The sequence below is a fragment of the Schistocerca piceifrons genome, chromosome 5 (assembly GCF_021461385.2).
Source record: "Schistocerca piceifrons isolate TAMUIC-IGC-003096 chromosome 5, iqSchPice1.1, whole genome shotgun sequence".
NCBI classification, from domain to species: domain Eukaryota; kingdom Metazoa; phylum Arthropoda; class Insecta; order Orthoptera; family Acrididae; genus Schistocerca; species Schistocerca piceifrons.
Window position 1 is genome coordinate 465,414,002 of NC_060142.1, and position 21,847 is coordinate 465,435,848.

At 39.2% G+C, this 21,847-nt stretch overlaps 1 protein-coding gene across 1 annotated transcript in view; it reads left to right on the plus strand.

Moving 5' to 3' along the window:
• The window catches only part of LOC124798029 (probable ATP-dependent RNA helicase DHX35), a 214,155-nt gene that overhangs the window by 34,472 nt on the left and 157,836 nt on the right, over positions 1 to 21,847 (plus strand). The window contains exon 4 of the mRNA XM_047261243.1: positions 1,169 to 1,383. Within this exon, the coding sequence (XP_047117199.1) occupies positions 1,169 to 1,383 (215 nt within the window). The remainder of the gene's footprint in view (positions 1 to 1,168; positions 1,384 to 21,847) is intronic.

Here is a 21,847-nt window from a genome sequence, read left to right on the forward strand (position 1 = left end):
ATATCAATAAGACTGTTTTTTGTGGGTATTTTCCACCACTGTTTCACTGTTTCCAGTAGACCTCAAACTTTTTTCACTTAGTTTTTTGTTTCCTTGTTTCAGGAATGCTATTTGTTTCTCGAGGATTTCAAAATCACTGTTAAATATCTTGATAATTTTGTTTTTTGTGTGGAGAAGAACTTCAAGTTCGTCATGCATACAATAACCACGGGTCCAACAAATATCGTCATTTGCGAACTTCAGGTTTACGTTCACATGCCTCTCATGTAACTGGAAGTTGCACTCCATGTTTTTAACATTTTTTACGTGACGAGGTATTATAAAATTGCTTTTTTACTGAGACTGATGCAGCACTGCACTGACCTACTGACACCATCTTGCCTGTTCTTTTACCACTGAAAAGATTAATGAAATAAATATTAGTGTCAGTGGTGTTGAGAAACAGCTGAAATCATTAAAATTGAACAAAGCTCCAGGCCCCAGTGGAATTTGGAAAGTGATAGAACTTCGTATTGTGCATATAGGTTGAAACACGAATATACCTAATTTGAATAATAGGCTACACAGTATTTTAAAAAATACAAATCAGAAAATAAAACTTTAATTTGCTTGACTAGATAGGATAACAATGTTACTTTATAGAACTAATTTCTTTAAATAACACACTCAGAACTTATGAACTGAACCTTAATTAGTGCACACAGAAATGGTACACTCTATCAGAAATGTTAATCTAATAAAGGTAATGTATTCCATACTTAACCGTTTCATTCCTGTTCTTCTTTCAGCCCATTACTAAATACTTCATGATTGATTTTATCCCGCAGTAAATTTCTGTAGGAATCTTTCATTTAGCGAATGTTTCCCAGTCCGGAAACATACTGTACCTGACATTCATGTCTATGAAATTAAAACATGGCACAGTTTTCAGCTGTAGACTGTGATACATAAAAGTTAGTTGGTACAATTAGTGTCTGTGTCAGAGCTGATATTCATTGGTTGACATTAGACATTGGTACTACATACATATTTTCATATTGTAAGTCTTTAACTATCATTTCATATTACAAAACAGTATGTTCACAACAATAATAGCTCAGCATTATGTTCTGGGGAAAAGCTAGTGGATTCCGATGTGACACAATACTTTGTTTTTTTGTGATTTCAGCTGAAAATTGGTGGGAAGAGGACAAGTCTGAAATTGATCCAAATAATGCCACGACATTTGTGTACAATCCGTATGTCTCATTTTCATTGGAACAGCAGCGTCAGCAGTTGCCAATCTTCAGCAATAGAAGCCATATATTGTACCTGTTGGAAAATTTCCAGACATTAGTGCTTGTGGGTGAAACAGGCTGTGGCAAAAGTACTCAGGTTCCTCAGGTGAGATTAAAATGAAAACACTATGCACTGAAATTTCGCTGATGAAAATCAATTAGATATAATTAATGATGAAGCATTGTTTCAATATCTTTCTAGTGCTTAACATTATAGAACTGTCATATTGTGTTTATGCTGCAATTCTAACATACATTATGCATTTCTAATAACAAAAATAGATATTTTTCATTTTTTCCAGATTATACAACTGCTCTTTATTATTGGAATAAGTTACAGTGCTTGCTTAATGTATCTCCGATAATCAAAACTCAAAATTAGGAAAAAACTGAAAGACTGAAAGAACAGCTACAAATGGAAAATATAGAGTGAAACTGCTTGTAAATGAGGTTTTTAGCATTGATAGAAATGATCAAATGTAACGTTAATGACTACTAAGTAAATAGTCAAGAGGTGATGATTTTTTGGATGTTGTAGAGCTTCTTATTTTCCATTGCTAAGAAACATCTGTAGATATGTGAGTTCCACCTTATGCAAGATACCATATTTAGTTTCGGGTCTCGCCATATAGAAGGTTAAACTGTCAAAACTGATGTTCACAGTACTTATCAAATGGAAGAAATAAGTCATAGGGCAACCAAGCATTGGGAAGTGATGGTATACAAACAAAATTAAAATTTAAGAACTGTTAATATATACTACGATCTGGTGAAAACCTGAGTTGACACATGTAGAAAGATCGTGAGTTGGAACATATAAATAGATTGGGTTTATTTGTAAAGGCTATGGGAATGAGGGTAAGTGTCAGTCAAAAAATTCAAAGTTCTGGGGTTCAGTCCTCAGTTTGTCTTAAAATTTTGAAAATGCCAATTTGCTCTGTGATTCAGAATGAATGTTAATTTGTTAGACCTCGTATAACTGGTTGGATAAGTAAGTTCAAAGGTCAGAGGAAGGCATGGGAATTGCGTCTAGTGGCACCATGCCAAGTAAAGACTTAAGTGTTCAAACCCTCTTTGTGTTGAGGACAGCTTTATCTTTTCTACTTGGGTGAAAATGTTATCATGATGAAATTTTATGTGAAATAAACATGTAAATTCCTAATGAGTTCAAGGGAGCTTGAGAGAAAGAAACATGTGACTGAAAAAAAAAAGACATTGTTAATCAACCCAGAAAGATTTTATTGGAACAGTATGAGTGAAAGACACAGAATAGGCAGGAAATAAATTTGAAGCTATGGAACTGAAGGGAGAACTGTATTTACACTAGACCAGACGTAAGAACATGCGTGCCTTAGAGGTATCAGTGGTACATCGTAGAATAGCCATCTTTAGGGGACTTGATAGTATAGTAATAGCTGTAGCTCAATTGTGATTGTCTAGGTCCATGAGACCCACTGTAATTCACAGCATGTTCATCAACTGAATTCTGTGTTGTGGTGATAAAAACCAGGCTGTTCCAGCTCACGTACCTATCGGTGGATGGCAGTGCACGCATAGGAAGAGGTGGACAAACAGCTGATGTGCAAGCAGTCAGGCAGTCAGCCTGTGCCTACGCAGTCCTTCTACACTGGCCAAGCACTTGTGGGCAGAGGTGGCCAAGTGCATCATGCATCTGCAGAATGTGTGCAATTGAGCCACCAGCTGGCAGTAGCTGTGCCTGCCCGAGGATGAGTTGAGGGTTGCGTGAGCGTGCCCACACCCTATGGTTTAGTGTTGGAACAGCCTGGTACAAATCATTCATCCCTATTAGCTTGCTTTTAAAATCTTATTTGCATAGTGCCTGGTTTAGTACTGAACAGCACTTATCTTCTGTGGTGATGGATCACATGAATGGTGTTTGGGTGCTCTCCTTTGGATGTTCTATGTCACTTCTATAGTGTAACAGCAATAAAGTTTAAAGTGCATGCATAAGTGATTTGTTGTGGTTGGTGTCACGTATTATGACATAAGAGTAGTAATTATATTTATGCCTGTATTGCAAAACCTATCTATTTCTGAACTGCTCTTCCAGCCTGCACTGAACTGGGAAGGGGGTGGGGGATGCATGCATATACTTGTGGCAATCTAGGTCAGCATTATTTGTGTCATTGAATACTGAAAAGTGTTTATAAACTGGAAAGTGCAGGTATCGGGTCAATTAATGGAGCTGGTCCGTTTTTTGACACAACTATTAGTCTCCAAGACACTGAAGGGATAACAGTGCCTCTGAGGCACTGTTTGAGAATGTGTTTATCAAAACAATATTACTGTTGGCAGAGAAACTTATTTATGATCTGGGCTAAAGTCTGTTGCTATCTAATGGGTAAATGAATTGGAAGTATCTTCTTCAAGAGCAGTTCACTGCCATAGCACACTGGTCTGCGTGTCTGGAGTTCGATTCTTGATACGGCCAGGGACTTTTCATTGGTGGGAGGACTAGAGTGGGCTTCACTCAACCTGGTGATGCCAGTTGAGAAACTACTTGAGTGATAAGTAGAAACTCTGAGGTCTAGAAAGCCAATAAGGGTCAGGAGAGTGGTGTGCTGACTCTTTAAGCCCTCCATATGATGCCATTTGTGGAGGGTGACACAGTGGTCAGTTGGTCACAATTGGCCCATCAGAGTATGAATCTGGATCTTTGGTTTTGCATGATTTGTTTCAAAAGCCATGCACCAGAGGATGGTTTCCAGTATGGTGCTTATGTGGCACCAGTTAAGACTTCTTTGGTGCATTGGTTGTCGAGGTAATGGGTATAGAGCTGCATTGGTATATTAATAATTCAGTTTGAAGGAAATCAGGAGATCGATGGCTACACTTAAAACATACTTTGTGTGAGCCTATTTTTAGAATTGTTAAATTACAGAGAAACAACTTACACAGTGTAGGGAGGAAGGTGATGGGTGATGCAAACTGTTGGAATAATGGCAATCACTGTTGAATACTTGAGGTTATGTATTTTGGTTTCAAATCAAATAATAACTGATGTTCATGTCTTACAGCTGAGCATACTTTCCAATGACATTATGATTTATTTAAAAAAAAATCTTATTCAACTGTACTTTACACCCTCGTACCATCTGAAACAAAATAGGTCAGTGTCTGTCTGTCCCCACCCCGTCTGTCATTCTGTCTTTCATTCTTCAAAACTATATTTGCCAATTCAGTGGTACTGTCAGTGGTGGATCATGCAGACTTTTTTCAGTGTGTTACAGTGTGGTGGCCCATAGTTATTTGACTTAAAAGGGTAGTAATCACAACTAAATTGAATATGTTAATTTTACTTACATAAACTGGATTGTTGAAATATATTTAAATTCTATAATTTTTGTGAGAAAAAGTAAAGTGATTGAGGGGGGAAAAAAGCCAGTGGTAGCAGCGGGAATCGAACCTGAGCCAACAAATAGGCAGTTGATGCACTTGACCACTGGACTATGAGACTCACATGTGGACCGCTGCTTGAAAGTCTGCCATACTCTATGCGTAAGTCTTCTGAAAACTAAACACTATTGACATGTTTAGACGTCCCATCCAACTGATTGACAGGTGTGGTTGAGTTACTTCCCTATGTTGGTGAATAAAAAAAGTTTCAAGTACTTATATATAACGTGTGTTTTTTATGTGCTATCATTTTCAGGAAGCCTTGTTTTGACATCTCGAACCATTTATGAAATATGATGATTCTTATGATTGCAGTTTGCAAGGACTGAAATGGGCATGTAGCACACAACCATCCGCCCAATATAAAAACCAGTAACTTAGAACAAAATGAGATCATTCTGCTCTCAATTTTAAATAAAATTTCAATATAATATTTAAATTTCATACACAGCAGTGCAGGGGCTAAAATCACTGTATGCAAAGTTTGTGCAATGCTTTACTTAATTTGATGCAGCACTGTAACTATGATCCATAATGAAAAGGAAATTCAGTCCTTTATCAAGTGCAGATTACAGACTGGGGGGGAAAAAAAAAAGTTGCCTAATGGCTTCCTTAAAATTGGATAAGTATTTCATAGTGGCTGGAACACTCTCTCAGCACAGGTAGCAGCATTAGGCGAGTAATACAGTGACAATGCAGCCACTCTCAGCATAGATCGTAGAAAGCACTTTTGTAGCAGTCAGAGAGTTAAATTTTACGAGGATAGTTTAACATTGTGAGGAATAAGATAAAATGAAGGAAAAAAAAAGGTCAGTAGCAGCAGGAATTGAATCCGAGCCTACAGGTTTTCAGTCAGTGCACTTGATCACTTGGCCATGGTGCGATTATGTCAACTGATCCTCTAAAATCCCTCCTACTCTACACTTGCAGAGTATTTTACGTGCAGTGCTCAAAGAATAATACTGACCTGGTGCTGTGAGCAATGTAGCAGCCTCAGTGCCGGCAGGTATGATACCAGATCACAGTCTGTGCAGTTGTAAATGGACAGCTGTGTCCCTTGTCGGAGTTGATTTGTAGTGTGGCTGACCATCATTTTAGCATTTGACACTGGTTTTTATTTATCACAGTGTGTGCTAAAAACATGTTTTTGTCTATTTTATATGCATACCAGTGTGCATTAGAACAGAATTGACATAATTTTAGTATGATTTCTGGTTTGCATCTGAAAAGAAATGGCATAAATTTAGTTTGATATTTACAATGTGCTGTAACACATTATCATGTGATCACCAGCTCCCACTTGCCATCACATCTGCCAAAAGATCTCTCTTCTGTTAGCAGCTAGTTATGACTTAAGTTTTCTGTATCATCATCAGGGGTTGTGAATAATCATCACCAGTCTGTTCTAGGTATTCCTAGAACTCCAGCTGTCAGTTTGGTATCTCTTTGATGTAAACTTCTCGATGATCACTTGAGCCCTAACGAATTTGACAGTGATGCCATGGCAGTACAGTTAAGATGTAGAAGTTACATGGACGAAAGGAATGATAACATCAAACTGCACATGTACCACAAGATTGTAATATTTGTGTCTCACATATTGTGATCTTTTGATGCTGATCACTAAAGATGCAGGTCATGTTTTCAAAGAAATTGGCAACTGAACAACTATACAAAATTTTTATTGAGTGAGCTTGGAACAATCATCGTTTCCTCATTGACTCCATCATTCATTCATTGCGTCTGTATAACTCTTCTCTTCCTTGAAGTTTATATTCTCAATCTGTTATCGTAGGACCTATAATTTTGCGAAGGATCTTGTGCTCAATCTTTTCACTTGTGTACAGGTATTCAGTTGATCACTCTGTTGTAGTGCCTTGAGGTTAGCTTTTCCTTGTGGGACATGTGTTGCACAAAAAGTAGTGGCCTTCTGTTATTGGCTTCTTTTCTGCTATTTTCATCTGCACTGTTTCACCAAGGTATCTGGAACTGTACACTTCTTCTATTTTACTGTACTTTTTCAGATTATGTGGTTCTGTTTGGATGTTGATTACGTACTTTGTTTCCTCAAAAGAAATTTGGAGGCCAGGTTTTCCTGCCTATTCCTTCAGTGTGTTTATCTGCTCTGTAGCTGTCTGTTTCTTAACCATATATCTAGGTCAAAGCAAAGAACTTTTTTCAGTAACCATTTTTGGCTAATTTCTTTTCCCATTCTCAAATGACCTCCTCCTCAACACACAGCAGAAGAGAACTGGGGACAGTATATCACCGTGTTGGACTCCAGTTTCAGTTAAAAACTCTTTCTCCCATGACTTTTACATTTGAATTTGTTTACATTGAAGTTTGCTTGATAATACTCTCCGTTTTAGAGCACACCCCAAATTCTTTCACAATGTCAAACAATACTGACCAGTTGACCCTATCATAGGCTTTCTTAAGTTGAAGACAACTACCAGATCCTTAGAGTATAATTTTCCAGTACTCTTTTTCAGGCTCCAAATCTGCTTGACACACAACCTTCCTTTGCAGAATCTGCCTCGATATTTGCAATTTTGATGGTCTACTTTCTCAATCAGACTGGCCTGCAATGCTTCAGAGAGTACCTTGCAACTTTGAGGTATGATAGAGATGCAGTGATGATTCTTGAAATTAGTTCTATCATCCTTTTTATTTTTACAGAGGATGAATCACTCCAGCTTTCCATTCACCATATATTATTCCAGTTTCTCAGATTTTTCAATCTCTTAATAATATGTCTGCGTTAGCAGAAGAAACTAACGATCAAAGTCCAAAACAATTTATTGGACTGTTCAATTAACCAAAACAAATTCTCCAAATGTAACACCAACACAACAGTGATCCGTCTTCGAATCACAACTACACACAAGAATAAGATAGAAAACAACTGAAATAATTTCCTACTAGAGGCTTCTCCGATATACCAAGCGTAATTCAGAGATCAGTGAGAAGTTCCAAGCTGGGCTGCCGGGGCGGCAGCTATCCAAGTCTGCTGTCGGCCAATGAACTGCCGATGTGCGGCCTTTATAGCGATTCGGTGGATGAGTACCTTGGAACTATTTTCCGTCACGTGGTTGACGTGTGAAAATAGTTCAGAGATCTGCGGCGACCTCTTCCTTAGGTTTATGTGGGCCGGTAGTGGCCCCTGGTGGCGCAGGTGTCTTTGCTGTGGTGTTGTTGTTGCTGTGGCCGTTCATCAATATTGCCTGTCAGTTGTATAGTGCTTTGGTGTGCCTGCGAAGGCGGGCAACCCGCTGCTGCAGGCTGTCAGTTTGATTGCTGATACTCTAGGCGCCGCGATGTCTGGTGGAGAAGGCCACAGCACTTAACTTGGAATTAATGGCGATTTCCTCTCCACTTATCAACATTTCCGCTGTGGTTGAGTTTTCCCCAGTGTCTTTCTTGTTTTTCAGTTTCACGAAATCTTTTGGCAGTTCGTCAGGAGTAAGAGTAATAGAATTGTTGTTTATTTGCTCTGGAAATGTTCTTGGACATCTTGCTCTGCGTTCTTCACTTTTAAGCAGTGTTCCAAAGTTCTGGGCTAGGATGTAACAGTTCTCTTCATTGTTCAGTGCTGCCAGATTCCCATCAGCCCTTTTGAAGTTAAGTCCAGGATAGCCATTTATACTCGTATGCTGCTGGGAGGTGCTGTAAAAGTTCCTCCTACTGTTCCTTGTGAATTCTGACTTGGTGCTTATGATCTCGTCAATGACTGTGGCTCTTTAGGCTTTATGAAGGGTTTTTGTTGTCTACTTCTACATGTCTTCGTACAGTGAGAGTTTATATAAAAAGTTTATGAAACCAAAATAGACAAAACATAAGTTAATGGGCGGAGTGACACATGAGGAAACTCTTCAGTTTCAGTTTGAAAGTGCGTGAACTACTGCTAAGGTTTTTGAATTCTTGTGGTAGCTTGAAAATGGATGCAGCAGTATACTGCACATCTTCCTGCACAAGAGTTAAGGAAGTCCGATCCAAATACAGGTTTGATTTCTGCTGAGTATTAACTGAGTGAAAGCTGCTTATTCTTGGGAATAAGCTGATATTGTTAACAAGAAATGACTGTAAAAAAAATATATATATATATATATATATATATATATATATATATATATATATTGACAGGCCATTGTCAAAATACCCAGACTTGTGAACAGGAGTCGACAAGCGGTTCACAAACTACACCACTTATTGCCCAAACCGCCTGTTTGAGCCAAAAATATCCTTTGAGAATGGGAATAGTCACCCCAAAATATTATACGATACATCATACGCGAATGAAAATCAGCAAAGTAGACTACTTTTCATGTCAAACTATCACTCACTTCAGATATCATTCGAATAGTAAAAATGGCAGCATTAAGTCTTTGAACGAGATCCTGAACATGGGCTTTCCATGACAGTTTACTATCTATCTGAACACCTAGAAATTTTAACTGTTCAATTTCACTAATTATATGCCCATTCTGTGAAATTAAAATGTCGTGTTTGTTGAATTGTGTGTTAGAAACTGCAACAACTGAGTCTTACTGTGATTTAGCGTTAGTTTATTTTCTGCAAGCATGAATTTTGGTCATGAACTGCACTATTTGAAACAGAGCTAATGTTGCACACAACATCCTTTACTACCAAGCTAGTGTCATCAGCAAACAGAAATATTTTAGAATTACCTGTAATACTAGAGGGCATATCGACTGTATAAATAAGAAACAGGACTGGCCTGAGCACTGACCCTTGGGGGGCCCCCTACTTGACCATGCCCCTCACACACCACATAATAACCATTCTAAACACTGTGAATAATGACCTTTTGCTGTCTGTTGTTAAAGTAAGACATGAATCAGTTGTGAGCTACTGGTACTCCCCGTATTCCATGATGGTCCAACTACTGAAGCAGTATCTTGTCAACGGAATCAAACGCATTAGTTAAATAAAAAAAAAAATGGCTAACATTCGAAACCTTTTGTTTAATCCATCCAGCACCTCACAGAGAAAAGAGAATATAGTATTTTCAGTTGTTAAACCACTTTTAAAACTGAACTGTACATTTGATAGCAAATTATGTGAAATAAAATGATCAATTATCCTTATACACAGTCTTTCCAAGAAATTTAGCGAATACTGATGGTGTAGAAATAGGTCTAAAGTTCTCTACAGTATCCCTTTCTCCCTTTTTATAACGCAGCTTTACTACTGAGTGAGTGCTTTAATCATTCAGGAAACTGACCATCCTTAAAGGAAAAATTAGAAAACTGGCTAAGTACGGGGCTAACATGTGCAGCGCAGTACTTTAATATTCTGCTAGGTACTCCATCATATCAATGAGTCCTTAGTCTTCAATGATTTAATTATTGACTCAATCCCCACCTTGTCAGAAATACTCAGAGGAGTATTTTGGACATCAGTCTTGGAAAGGCATTTCACTGTAGAAACTAAGCTTTTATTTAATTCACCTGCAATGTTCAGAAAGTGATTGTTAACTACGGTACGTATATCTGACTTACCAGTAACAGAAATATTTTTGCTACTGACTGATTTTATATAGTTGACCTTGTGCTGCTGACCACACACTTTATTTGCAACTGACCATTTGGTTTTAATTGTATCCTGTGAATTAGCTATTATGTTTGCATACCATACACTCTTTGACTTCCTAATAACATTTTTAAACGTTTACGGTACTGTTTGCAATGGGCTACTGTAGCTTGATTGTGACTACTTCTAACATTTTAATATAATTCCAATAATGTTGTACATAATATCCTTACCCCACTAGTCAGCTACCAAGGCTGCCTTTTACTGCTAGTACCATGTTTAGAATGTTCTAAATGGAAAGCAACTTTCAAAGGGCATGAGAAATGTGTTAAGGAAAGCATTATATTTGTCATCTGTGTTATTGGCACTGTAAACATCCTGCCACACTTGTTCCTTAATGAGGTTTAAAAAAGCTCTATTACTGTTGGATTAGCTTTTCTACGCAGTTCGCAATTATATATAACACTTGTTTGAGTACAGAAACCTTTTAGTGTAAAAAATTTGTGCATCATGGTCTGAAAGGCCATTCACCCTTTTAGTAATAGAATGCCCATCTTGTGCTTGACTGTGTACCCTGTTTTATGGGCCATTTATATGATCAACTGTCTTATCACAATCTTCAGTCCACCATGGCTGTTTATACCACAACCAGTGGAGACTCTAGTGATTAAGAGGATGTATACACCTCGGAGCAGCTGGGAAATCCGGGAAAATGTCGACCCACTTCCTGACCATCATCAGCCATATTTGTCTCATTTGCATAAATGTCTCTATTCTGATCTTTTAATTCTACAGTCTCGTGATTTGCCTCATTCTCCTCGGTAGTGTCACTGTTATTAATTTCACTTCTCTCTGGAGAATAAATCACATCTCTGTGATGCAAGTGAATTATTTTCTTATCTGCCATGGTGTCAATAACTCTTACCTCTCTTTTAATTCTAGGTTAACCAAGGATGCTTAATATTATGTCAGCTCCACTGTGTTTGACCACCTCTACCTTTGCCTTATGTTCTCAGCAAGAATGCTGCCGTTGTGGTGCACTGTTCTGCTGATGGCGCTGCCCCAGCTGCTGTCCGCTGGCGTCTGCACTGCTGGCTTAATATTAGCCAGAAGCATATATCCTACCTCTCAGCCTCGGGTCGCACCAAATGTCCTCATCGAAGTTCGGACTTCTCGCTGCTCCAGACGCTGCCCCTTTCTTCGCTCGAGTTCGGGTAGGCACCCACTGGTTCCCCGTGTCGGCTGTCTTCGTGTGTGTGGCCTTGACAGATTTCAGAAACCGGTTTCAACCAGCTCTTGCTGCGCTCGCTTTCTGCTGCATCATAAGCTACCACTTTTTGCGCGCCTCTCCGCTGCGCCGAGCAGGTTACATATAAACGTTATGCACTGCACCGATTTTTACATCTCACGTCCTCCGCTGCACTGTTGTCTCATAACACTAAGTAAATGCTCGCTGTCTAATCACTGCTTACACTGTCCAAAGTCACTGTTTAAGTCATTGTCCAGTTAATCCTTTTTTCCTACCTCACTGTTCATGTTCAAGTCCTTTATTCACTATTTAAGTCACTGTTCATCACCTTCGTATTATCGCGTGCACTAAATCTTAGTGCGCAATCTGTTACAATGACTGCTGTATGCAGACACTTTTACTCCGCCAGGATACTCTTCAGCTACATCCCCACCGGGGATGCCATGTACAACACCCTCAGTGGCATTGTAGTGTCAAGGGAGTACTTCTCTGGGCGGCATCACTAACCTGGTGTCTTGCTGCTTCTTTTAAGTCCCTTGTAGCACAGTAGTAGTGCACAGTCACCAGGTTCCATGTAGGTGGTGATCCTGCTGAAGTGGAGTGTTTAGGGATGCCAGTTGTTAATTGTCAACAACGTTTGTACTACAATTGCTTTAATACAGCAATTGCTTTGTCACAAATGTCACAGAATCAGAATTTGCAATATGGCGGCTCTGAGCTATGCTGTTATATTCGACCCGTTACAACCTTAACACCGTTTTCTGACTTTACATAATGATACACTGCCCACGACACGTGGCGTTTTGATAACTAATAACTTCACTTTATATCTTGTTTAACAGCTGAAATATGTACTCATGACTGTTCTTTTAGAGCCACCCCGGTTACTCGACCCTGCGCTTTGAGTGGCTGCTCGCGACTAATCAGCCAATGGGCGTTCAGATCACTGTTGCTAGGCTGACCTGACATCACATTTTCGGGCATTGTGACGGAAGTTTGTTTCGGAACACTGTCTCAGGTTGTAAGATGCTACTCCCAAATAGTCGTATCTTGTCCCTACTAAGGTTGCGCAACATTGCGTCCTATGATTTAATCACTAATGCTCCTTGCTGATGCTTAATTGTTAAATGTACTTGTAGCCTAGCTGCTGCTGAGCATTCCCGATCGCATAAATATGCCTAATACTTAACTTAAACACATGAGGGGAATGCACATGGTATTACAATGGTGTGTATTGAACAGTGTTGTCATCTGCATAACGCGCAATTGAATTTGCTCGTACATGGTAAGGTAAGCCATTAAATGCAGTGATGAATAGAAAAGGACCTAGAACTGAGCCCTGAGGCACTCCAGTCCGAACTTGCTTCAGCAAGGAGCATCTATTTTTAATTGATACAAACGGTCTCCTGTTACTTAAGTATGATTCGATTACATCTAAAGATAGATAGATAGTTTGTGTATGCCATAAAATTCGAGCTTTGCGGGTAGGGTGTTAAATGGTACGCAGTCGAAGGCTTTGTTAAGATCACAAAGTACAACTGATACTAGATCCTTATTTTCAAATGCAGTTAACACCTGGTTAACAACTTCAGTGACAGCAGTAGTGGTATTTTCACCATATTGATATGCAAACTGTCTGTTGGAGAGGAGATCATGCTTTTCAAAATAGCTATTTAGTTGGCTGTACATTAGATATTCAAAAACTTTAGAGAAAATTGGGACAATAGAAACTGGTCAATAGTTTTGGGGCAGATGCTTATCTCCCTTTTTAAAGACTGGTATCACTCTTAAGTTTTGAGTGGATCTGGGAAAACTCCCGATTCTAAGCACGCATTAAAAATGAAAGAAAGAGGTTGACAGATAAAGTGTGTTATTTTTTTCATTGCATAGTTAGAGAACCAATAACATACCATACTTTTGGAGTTGGTGAACCTTGCCACAGATTTTACAATATCCTCTGGGGTGACTTTCCAGTGGAAAGTATACCTCCTATGGGGCACAGCACCAAGATGATCTAGTGCACAAGTGCCATTTTGCTTGATTTTGTATTTCAGCTCACTCACTGAGGTTATTATTATTATTATTATTATTAAGCATTACAATCCATGAAGGCTTTTTGCTGCAGAATGGACAATGTTGAACCACTTTGCTCTGTCTTTACAAGTAATTTGCCACTGTCTGTCATGTCCTAGTTTTCTGAGATCGTCTTGAATATTGTCCAAGTATCTCATGCGTGGGCGTCCAAGAGGTCGTCTTCCGGTGGGAATCTCTTCAGTCACTTTCTTGATGGTCCTGTTTGGTGGTGCTCTGATGACATGCCCTATCCATTTCAGTCTTTTGGCTTTAATTTTGGCCACTATATCGGAGTCTTTATATAAATTGTAAATTTCATTGTTATTTAGCAATCTCCATTCATCACTGATCCTATCTCTTATGGGTCCAAATATTTTTCTCAAAATTTTTCGTTCAAATACTCTTAATCTGTTTTCCTCTTTTTTTGTGAGAGTCCAGGTTTCAGATCCATAGGTGAGTACTGGTGTAATCAATGATTTGTATACTTGTAGTTTGGTGTTCCTAGAAATTAACTTGCTTTTGAAAACTGTCAAGAGACTATAGTAGCATTTGTTAGCCTTCTGAATTCGTGATTCTATTTCAATTTTTATGGAGTTGTCAGAGGTTACTATTGTACCAAGGTAATTAAATTCATTTGTCTTTGTGAAAGCTGTGTTATTAATTTGCAGTACATTATTATTTGATGGATAGCGGGATAAGATAAAGTACATTGTTTTGTCTGTATTCAGCTGGAGGCCTGTGCCATTTGTGGCTTTAATTAATTGTGCTGTAAGAAGCTTCAAATCATTCTCACTGTCAGATAATAATGCAATGTCATCAGCGTATGCTACAATGTTAATTTTGCTTTCCAGTTGTGCTCCAATTTGTAGTAGCTTTACTTTTTGGATTATTCTATTGATTACTATGTTAAAAAGAACTGGTGAGAGTGAATCCCCTTGTTTGACTCCAGTTTTAACCTCAAAGTCTTCAGAAAGTTTGCTAGCTACTTTTATTTTGTATTTTGAGTTTAAAGTGCAAGATTTTATTAAATTTATCAATTTGTTAGGGATGCCAATCTGCCTCATGCACTTCCATAAATATTCCCTGTTGATACTGTCAAAAGCTTTTTTAAAATCAATGAAAAGCATATGTACATTTTGATTGAATTCATATTTCTTTTCACCCAACATCCTTAGGACATATATATTGTCAATAGTCGATCTGTTAGGTCTAAATCCACATTGGGCATCATCTAGGGAGTCTTCAACGTAAGGGCTTATCCTTGCTAACAGTATATTTGTCAGAATTTTATATGTTGTGTTTAGTAACGCAATTCCTCTGTAGTTTGAACAATTTGTTGGGTCCCCCTTCTTGTATATAGGGCACACAACTACTTCTTTCCAATCATGTGGGACCTGTTCCTGCTTCCAGATGTTGGTGATGATTTTGTGTAAGCAGTTTACAAAAGGAAATTTACTGAGCTTCCATATATCTGTGTCTATACCATCACTTCCAGGAGCTTTATGTCTCTTCAGCTTCTTGATGCTTTCTTTAATTTCTGCTAAGCTGGGCTCTTCGTCCGATGGGTCAGCAGTAAGATATTCATTGTCATCTTCCTGAGAGACGCTTATAGTTGGAGCATTTAGTAACTCATTAAAATATTCCTTCCATCTGTTAGCAATGTCACTTCTTTCTGTTAGCAAGGAGCCATCTGGGTCTGTTATGAACTGTCCATAATTTTTTATATTCCCACTTTTAAACATATTTATGCTCTTGAAAAATCCTCTGGAGTCTGTGGTACGGTCATTCTCAGCTCTTTTTAATTTGTAATTCATAAAATCCCTTTTCTTTTTCCTAATGAGTTTCCTGGCAAGTTTCTGTTTCTCTTCAAAAATAAGTTTGTTTTGTGTTATTGGTTTTTGTAGGAATTTTTCCCTTGCTAATTTTCTATCTTCGATAGCGTTCGAGCACTCGGCATCAAACCAGGGGTTCTTAGTTGTAGTAAAATGTCCCAAAACTGAGGTAGTTGCTCGTGTGATATTTTCTTTCAGAGCGTTCCAGGCTTGATTAGTATCATCATTGTTAATTTTACTTTCCACTTCAGGTTTGTGTGTTTCTAATTCTCTAATGTACTGGTTGAGAATGTTTGGGTTTTTCAGTTTCATTGTATTAAACCTAGGAACACCATTTAATTTAGACCATTTATGTCTTGAGAGTGAGATCTTGAACTTGGCTTTTACAAGAAAGTGATCCGAATCACAGTCTGCTCCCCTTTGACTTCTGATATCATGTATGCATTTATGATGTTGTTTTTCGATTAATACATGATCAATTTGATTTTTTGTGATGCCATCTCTTGAAGCCCATGTTTGTTTATGTATATCTTTATGTGCAAAATATGTACTTTTGATCAACATGTTTTTGGAAGTGGCAAAGCTAATAAGTTTTGTTCCGTTTTCATTACTCTGCTGATGTAGACTATGAGGTCCAATTGTAGGTTTATAATGATTTTCATGTCCTAACTTGGCATTGAAATCTCCTAGAATTATTTTAATTGAATTTTTCGAGAATGTATCATATACCTGTTCCAATTTGTTGTAAAATTCTTCTTTAATATTGTCCTCTTTATCCTCTGTTGGAGCATGGCAATTTATAACATTTAAAGTCTTATATTTGCATTGAATCGTAATGTGAGATATCCTTTCATTCACTGCCTCAAATTTCCTAATAAAAGGTAACAATTTGTTGTTTATTATAAATCCTGTCCCTAGTGCATGTATTTGTGTATCATTTCCCCCATACATTATTGTATACTTATTTTTGTTTATACTTCCATTACCCGTCCATCTGATTTCTTGTACTGCAACTAAATCCATTTTATACCTTTCAAGTTCCTGTATGACATTTATCAGTGATCCTGATCTATAGAGACTTAATACATTCCATGTTCCCATATTCATAACCTTTAAATTTTGCAAGTTCGTCATCAAGTTTGGTGGCCCAGCATTCTTGTCATTCTGATTCGTAGCAATCCATTTTCTCCTACAGGATCCTGTGATAGGGTCGCTGGCCCTAAGCACAACCCCCAACCTGGAGGACCAGGGTCTTGATTTCGGGGATGCCTACCCCTAGAGCAGTTGCTTTCACTTCAGCTAACGAACTTGCTCTGCCCGGCCTGTTGGTCCGCGGGAGGTATTTGATTTCCCTCCTACCACCCATATCTGGGAGGCGTTCCCCGATCCGCCACCTGGGGACGCGCCCTCTAGGAGTTACAGGCTCTCCCGAGGGTCACTGAGGTTAGGAAGTAATTATTTACTTCTTCTGGGACCAGCATTGAATCTTGTGTGTGGGTTTGTGAATTATATTGGTTGATGATGTCCCATGTTGCTTTACATTTGTTGGGAGCACTTTCAATGTAATGTTCACATGCATGTTTTTTGGCCAAGGACAGTTTGTCTTTGGTTTTTTTTACATTTCAGATAAGCCCTATTAGAAGTATTATCTAGCTCAGGTCCTTGTTTACAAGAATTTTTATATGTGCTGTACAGTCTGAGCATCTCCTACCTAGTGAGAGCTAGCTCATCTGTATACCATTTGAGCTGTTTGTTTTTCTATTTATGCTTAGGGCTAATTTTGATTAATGGCGAGCAGGAGTACCATAACTCTGTGAGTATTTTCAGGAAGTTGTTAAACACCATTTCACCAGCACCCTTCCCAGGTTGTGTGTTGTATAGTAAGTCCCAGTTAACATCAGGTAATCTGCCAATAAATAAATAAATAGTCATTTTTCTGCCCTCTTATCCGTGTGGCATTAGACTTGATTCTGACTGATGTGTCTGATTTAGACAACTGATCACAGCAGAATGTTAAAATCAATGGTTCATGATCAGCTAGGGCTGCACTGGCAAGTCTGACGTCATACATATCTTGAGAAAAATTTACTATAATATTATCTAAGCTCGCATTATCCAGCGTTGGTGTTTATTTTGTGCATTGTAAATTTAGTGATCATAAGATATTAAAAAATGTTCTAGTAACATGTTCATCACTGTTGGCCATTTCAATGTGGAAATCGCCACAGATAATTAGTTTTGTTTTAGATTTTAGTATTTTCCTCATAAGCAGCTCAAATCTTTCGAAAAATGTATTTGCATCTCCACCTGGTGATTTATATAAGCTAACAATTATAATATTCTCTGCATTTAGTCTTATACAGCTGAATTATCCATCTAGTTCTGCACACTAAGAGCTAACATCTATTTTGGTAAACATTATAGTATCTTAAACAAATATTAGAAAACATCCATTCTTTCTTTCACTTCTATAAATAATGTCTCCAACAGCGTACCCTTGAGGAACAAAATATTGTTCTTGATCTTCTGTCAGCCAATGTTCTGAGACACAAACATCATCAACGTTTTGAATACTGCAAAAATGTTCTAATTGTAATACTTCGTTCCTAATGCAGCGAATGTTCGTTTGCATCACAGTAACAGATTTATGTTTATTGTTTATTGTCTGTGAAAACATTCTCGTTCGAACGTTGCTTTTAGCACCTAGTTCAAGCACAGGTGATTTATTACCTGCCGATTCACTGACTTTTATACTAAACAATGACGAACATTCCAGGTACTACTCAAACCGATACTTTCATGGATTGTTTTATTCCGTGTGAGTCTTTCTTTAATTATTTCGTTGACACGTTCACACACAAACTTTTTCCCCTTCATAGTGGTGCCCATGTCTGGCTGCAGTTTATTTATATCGATCTCAGCACAATTTGCTTATTCAGAGCACAGTTTCTTTATTTTAATATTTGTTCTTCAAATTTCTTTATTAACGATCAAACTATAGATTAGATCGTGCCTATGAGGCACTGTAACAACTACTGTATTCCTTGATTTATTTTTTTCTGTAAAGTTCTGAAGCACTTTTATGCAAACATATGCTTCGTTTTTTACATCATCATTTAATCCCGTTATGCATACGACAGTCATTTTCCTGCGTGGATTTTGTTTGAATGCAAGTGTCTAAAACGTGTTTAGTTCTCCCAGGTTCAATAACACTGGTCACTGCTATGTCTCGATTTATTTCTCGAAACCTACTAGATACATTACTGTCATGGCTGTCTGTTAGAAAAAGCTCACTGTTCTTTTCACCTGATGTTCCCCGTTTATCATAATTTTTCTCAGAGTGATTATTCGTTTTCAGCGCATTGTCTTTTGCGAGGTGTGGATCATTTACACTGTCTTCAACACTGTCACTGGACTGCAGAACACCGTATTTGTTTTTTTCCGTAAATGTAACTGCTGTTGCAAAGTTCATTGTTATTTTTCCAGCTAAAGTCCTACCTTTGTGTCTCATTTCTTTCCACTTGGAAGATTTGTACCTTTCGTCAGGTGTCACTTCACTTGATTTGTTCTTCGACCGCAGTTCCCGATTTTCATTCCTGAGTGTGGGGATTTCGCTTCTTAAAGTGTTGACTAAGAATTGTAGACCTGAAACTCATTCTGTTAAATTTGTTATTTCGACGTTACAATTCTCGCAAACTCCCTTTTTTAGCACATAACTAACTTTTTCTCGTATTAGAGTTTCGCACTTCCACACTCGCGGCCATCTTAATGCATGTGAATGTGGACAGTGTTGAGTTATCCACTGTGATAGAAATATAAGGAGTTAGTTTTCGAAGCATGTAAGGCAGGTGGACATTCTGGAATGCCACTAAACAAACAGAGAACAAGACTGGGGTGAGGTGGAGGTTGTCGTGTGGGATGGGTAGAGGGAGAAAGAAAGAGGTGGGGAGATCGAAGAAGGTTTGTGGAGGGGGTAGGTAGTAGCTAGCAATGCAGGAAAAGGGGTGGGGGGAGGGAGGGGAGGGCACGGTGGCAGGTGCAAAGGCTATGTATATGATGCAAGGGTACTGAAGCTGGTGAGTTGTGGCTAACAACGAAGATGGTATGGAGGGGTGGATTGGGAGGGAAAACCATGGGGTAGAGGGTATATCTACGGAGGGTTATCAGAGACTGAGGCAGAAGGATGACAATAACGAAGGATATGTTGCAAGGATAACATCCATCTATGTTGCTCTAAGAAGCTTGTGATCCAGATGGCATGGGTTGTGGAGCAGCCATTGAACACAAGCATGTTGTGCTCAGCCGTGTGTTATGGCTCTGGTTGGTCAAATTCTTTCTTAGCCACAATTTGGTAGTGGCCATTCATTCTGGTGAACAGCTGGTTGGTCGTCACACAGACAGAAAAATACTGTTCAGCAATTGCTGCAGAGTTGGCCTGTGATGGGATAGGATAAGCCTGTGGTAGGACTGGAGTAAGGAGTTCCAGGTGGATGAAGCGGGCAGGTGTTGCATCTGGGTCTTCCAAGGGATATTACCCATGTGACAAGGGGTGGGGAGTAGGAATGGCATAGGGATGGACCAGGATGTTGTGTAGGTTGGGTAGGTGACAGAATACCACTTGAGGAGGAGTGGGAAGTGTGTTGTGTAGATTGTCCCAAATTTCTGAACCTGATGATAGAATAAGGAAGGATATGGTTCAGTTGTTCCAGTCCAGGGTGATACTGGGTGACTGGGGGTAGGAGGGTGGAGGGGGGAGGCGTTGCTCCATAGTAGCTGATTCTTGGGAGTGGGGGCATAGTATTAGAGGTATGTGAGGGTATGGCACAGGTAATTTGTTCGTAGGCTAGTTGTAAGGGATAGTGCCTGCCTGTGAATGTCCTCTTGAGATGCTTAGCATATGGTGTGAGGGACTTCTTGTCACTGCAGAAATGTCATCCACGGATGGGCAGGCTGTGTTGGAGTAACTTTTTTGTGTGGGAGGAGTGACAGCTGTCAGAATGCAGATACTGTTGGTGGTTAGTGAATTTAATATGGACACGTGTAGATGGAGTCATCATCAGAGACAAGGTGGTCAACATTTAGGAAGTTGGCATGTTGGTTTGAGCAGGACCAGGTAAAGGGGATGGGAGAGAGGATGTTGAGGTTGTGGAGGAATGAGGATAGGATGTGTCAGCCCTGAGTCCAGATTATGAAGATGTCACTGAACCTGAACCAGACAAGTGGTTTGGGTTTTGGGAAGGTTTCCTCTAGATGTCGTGTAAACAGATTGGCATAGAAGGGTGCCATGCAGGTGTCAAAGGCTGTGCTGTGTATTTGTTTGCATACCCTCAAAGGAGAAGTTGTTGTGGGTGAGAATACAGTTGGCAAGGTGTATGAGGAGTGGTAACAAGTACTCTGTTCAAGAATCACAAGAGGATGAGGCATACTTTGAAGAGATCTGGAGACATGGAAAGATCCCAGGTGGATTATATCAATATCATACATGGATTCTGAAATCAGATATTTGATTATAAGGTGTATCCAGGAGCAGATGTAGATTCAGAACACAATTAAGTAATGGTCAAAAGTGCTCTGAAGTTTAAGAGAATTGTCCAGAAGAATCAGTGTGGAGTGAAGTGGGACACTGAAGTACTGAGGAATGATGAGATGGGGTTTGCTGAGGATGTGGATACTGCAACAAGGAATACCAGTGTAGGCAGTTCTGTTGAAGAGGAGTGGACAACCCCCAAAAAGAGCTACTACAGGTATAGGACAGTGAAACACATCTACAAGACAGTTAAAATTGAATTAACTGCGTGTAACAGAAGAAATGCTTAAATAGATCAACAAAAGAAGGAAGTACAAAAATGAAACTTCCTGGCAGATTGAAACTGTGTGCCGGACCAAGACTCTAACTCGGGACCTTTGCCTTTCGTGGGCAAGTGCTCTACCAACTGAGCTACCCAAGCAAGACTCACGCCCCGTCCTCACAGCTCTACTTCTGCCAGTACCTTGTCTCCTACCTTCCAAACTTTACAGAAGCTCTCCTGCGAACCCCGCAGAACTATCACTCCTGAAAGGAAGGATATTGCGGAGACATGGCTTAGCCACAGGCTGGGGATGTTTCCAGAATGAGATTTTTCACTCTGCAGCAGAGTGTGCGCTGATATGAAACTTCCTGGCAGATTAAAACTGTGTGCCAGACCGAGACTTGAACTCAGTTGGTAGAGCACTTGCCCGCGGAAGGCAAAGGTCCCGAGTTCGAGTTTCGGTCCGGCACACAGTTTTAATCTGCCAGGAAGTTTCATGTCAGTGCACACTCCGCTGCAGAGTGAAAATTTCATTCAAGTACAAAAATGTTCAGAGACACAGGAATACAGCAACATAGATCTCTTAGGAGTGTAATAAATAGAAAGTGTAGGGCAGCCAAGGCGAAATGGCAGCAGGAAAGATGTAAAAGGGTGCCA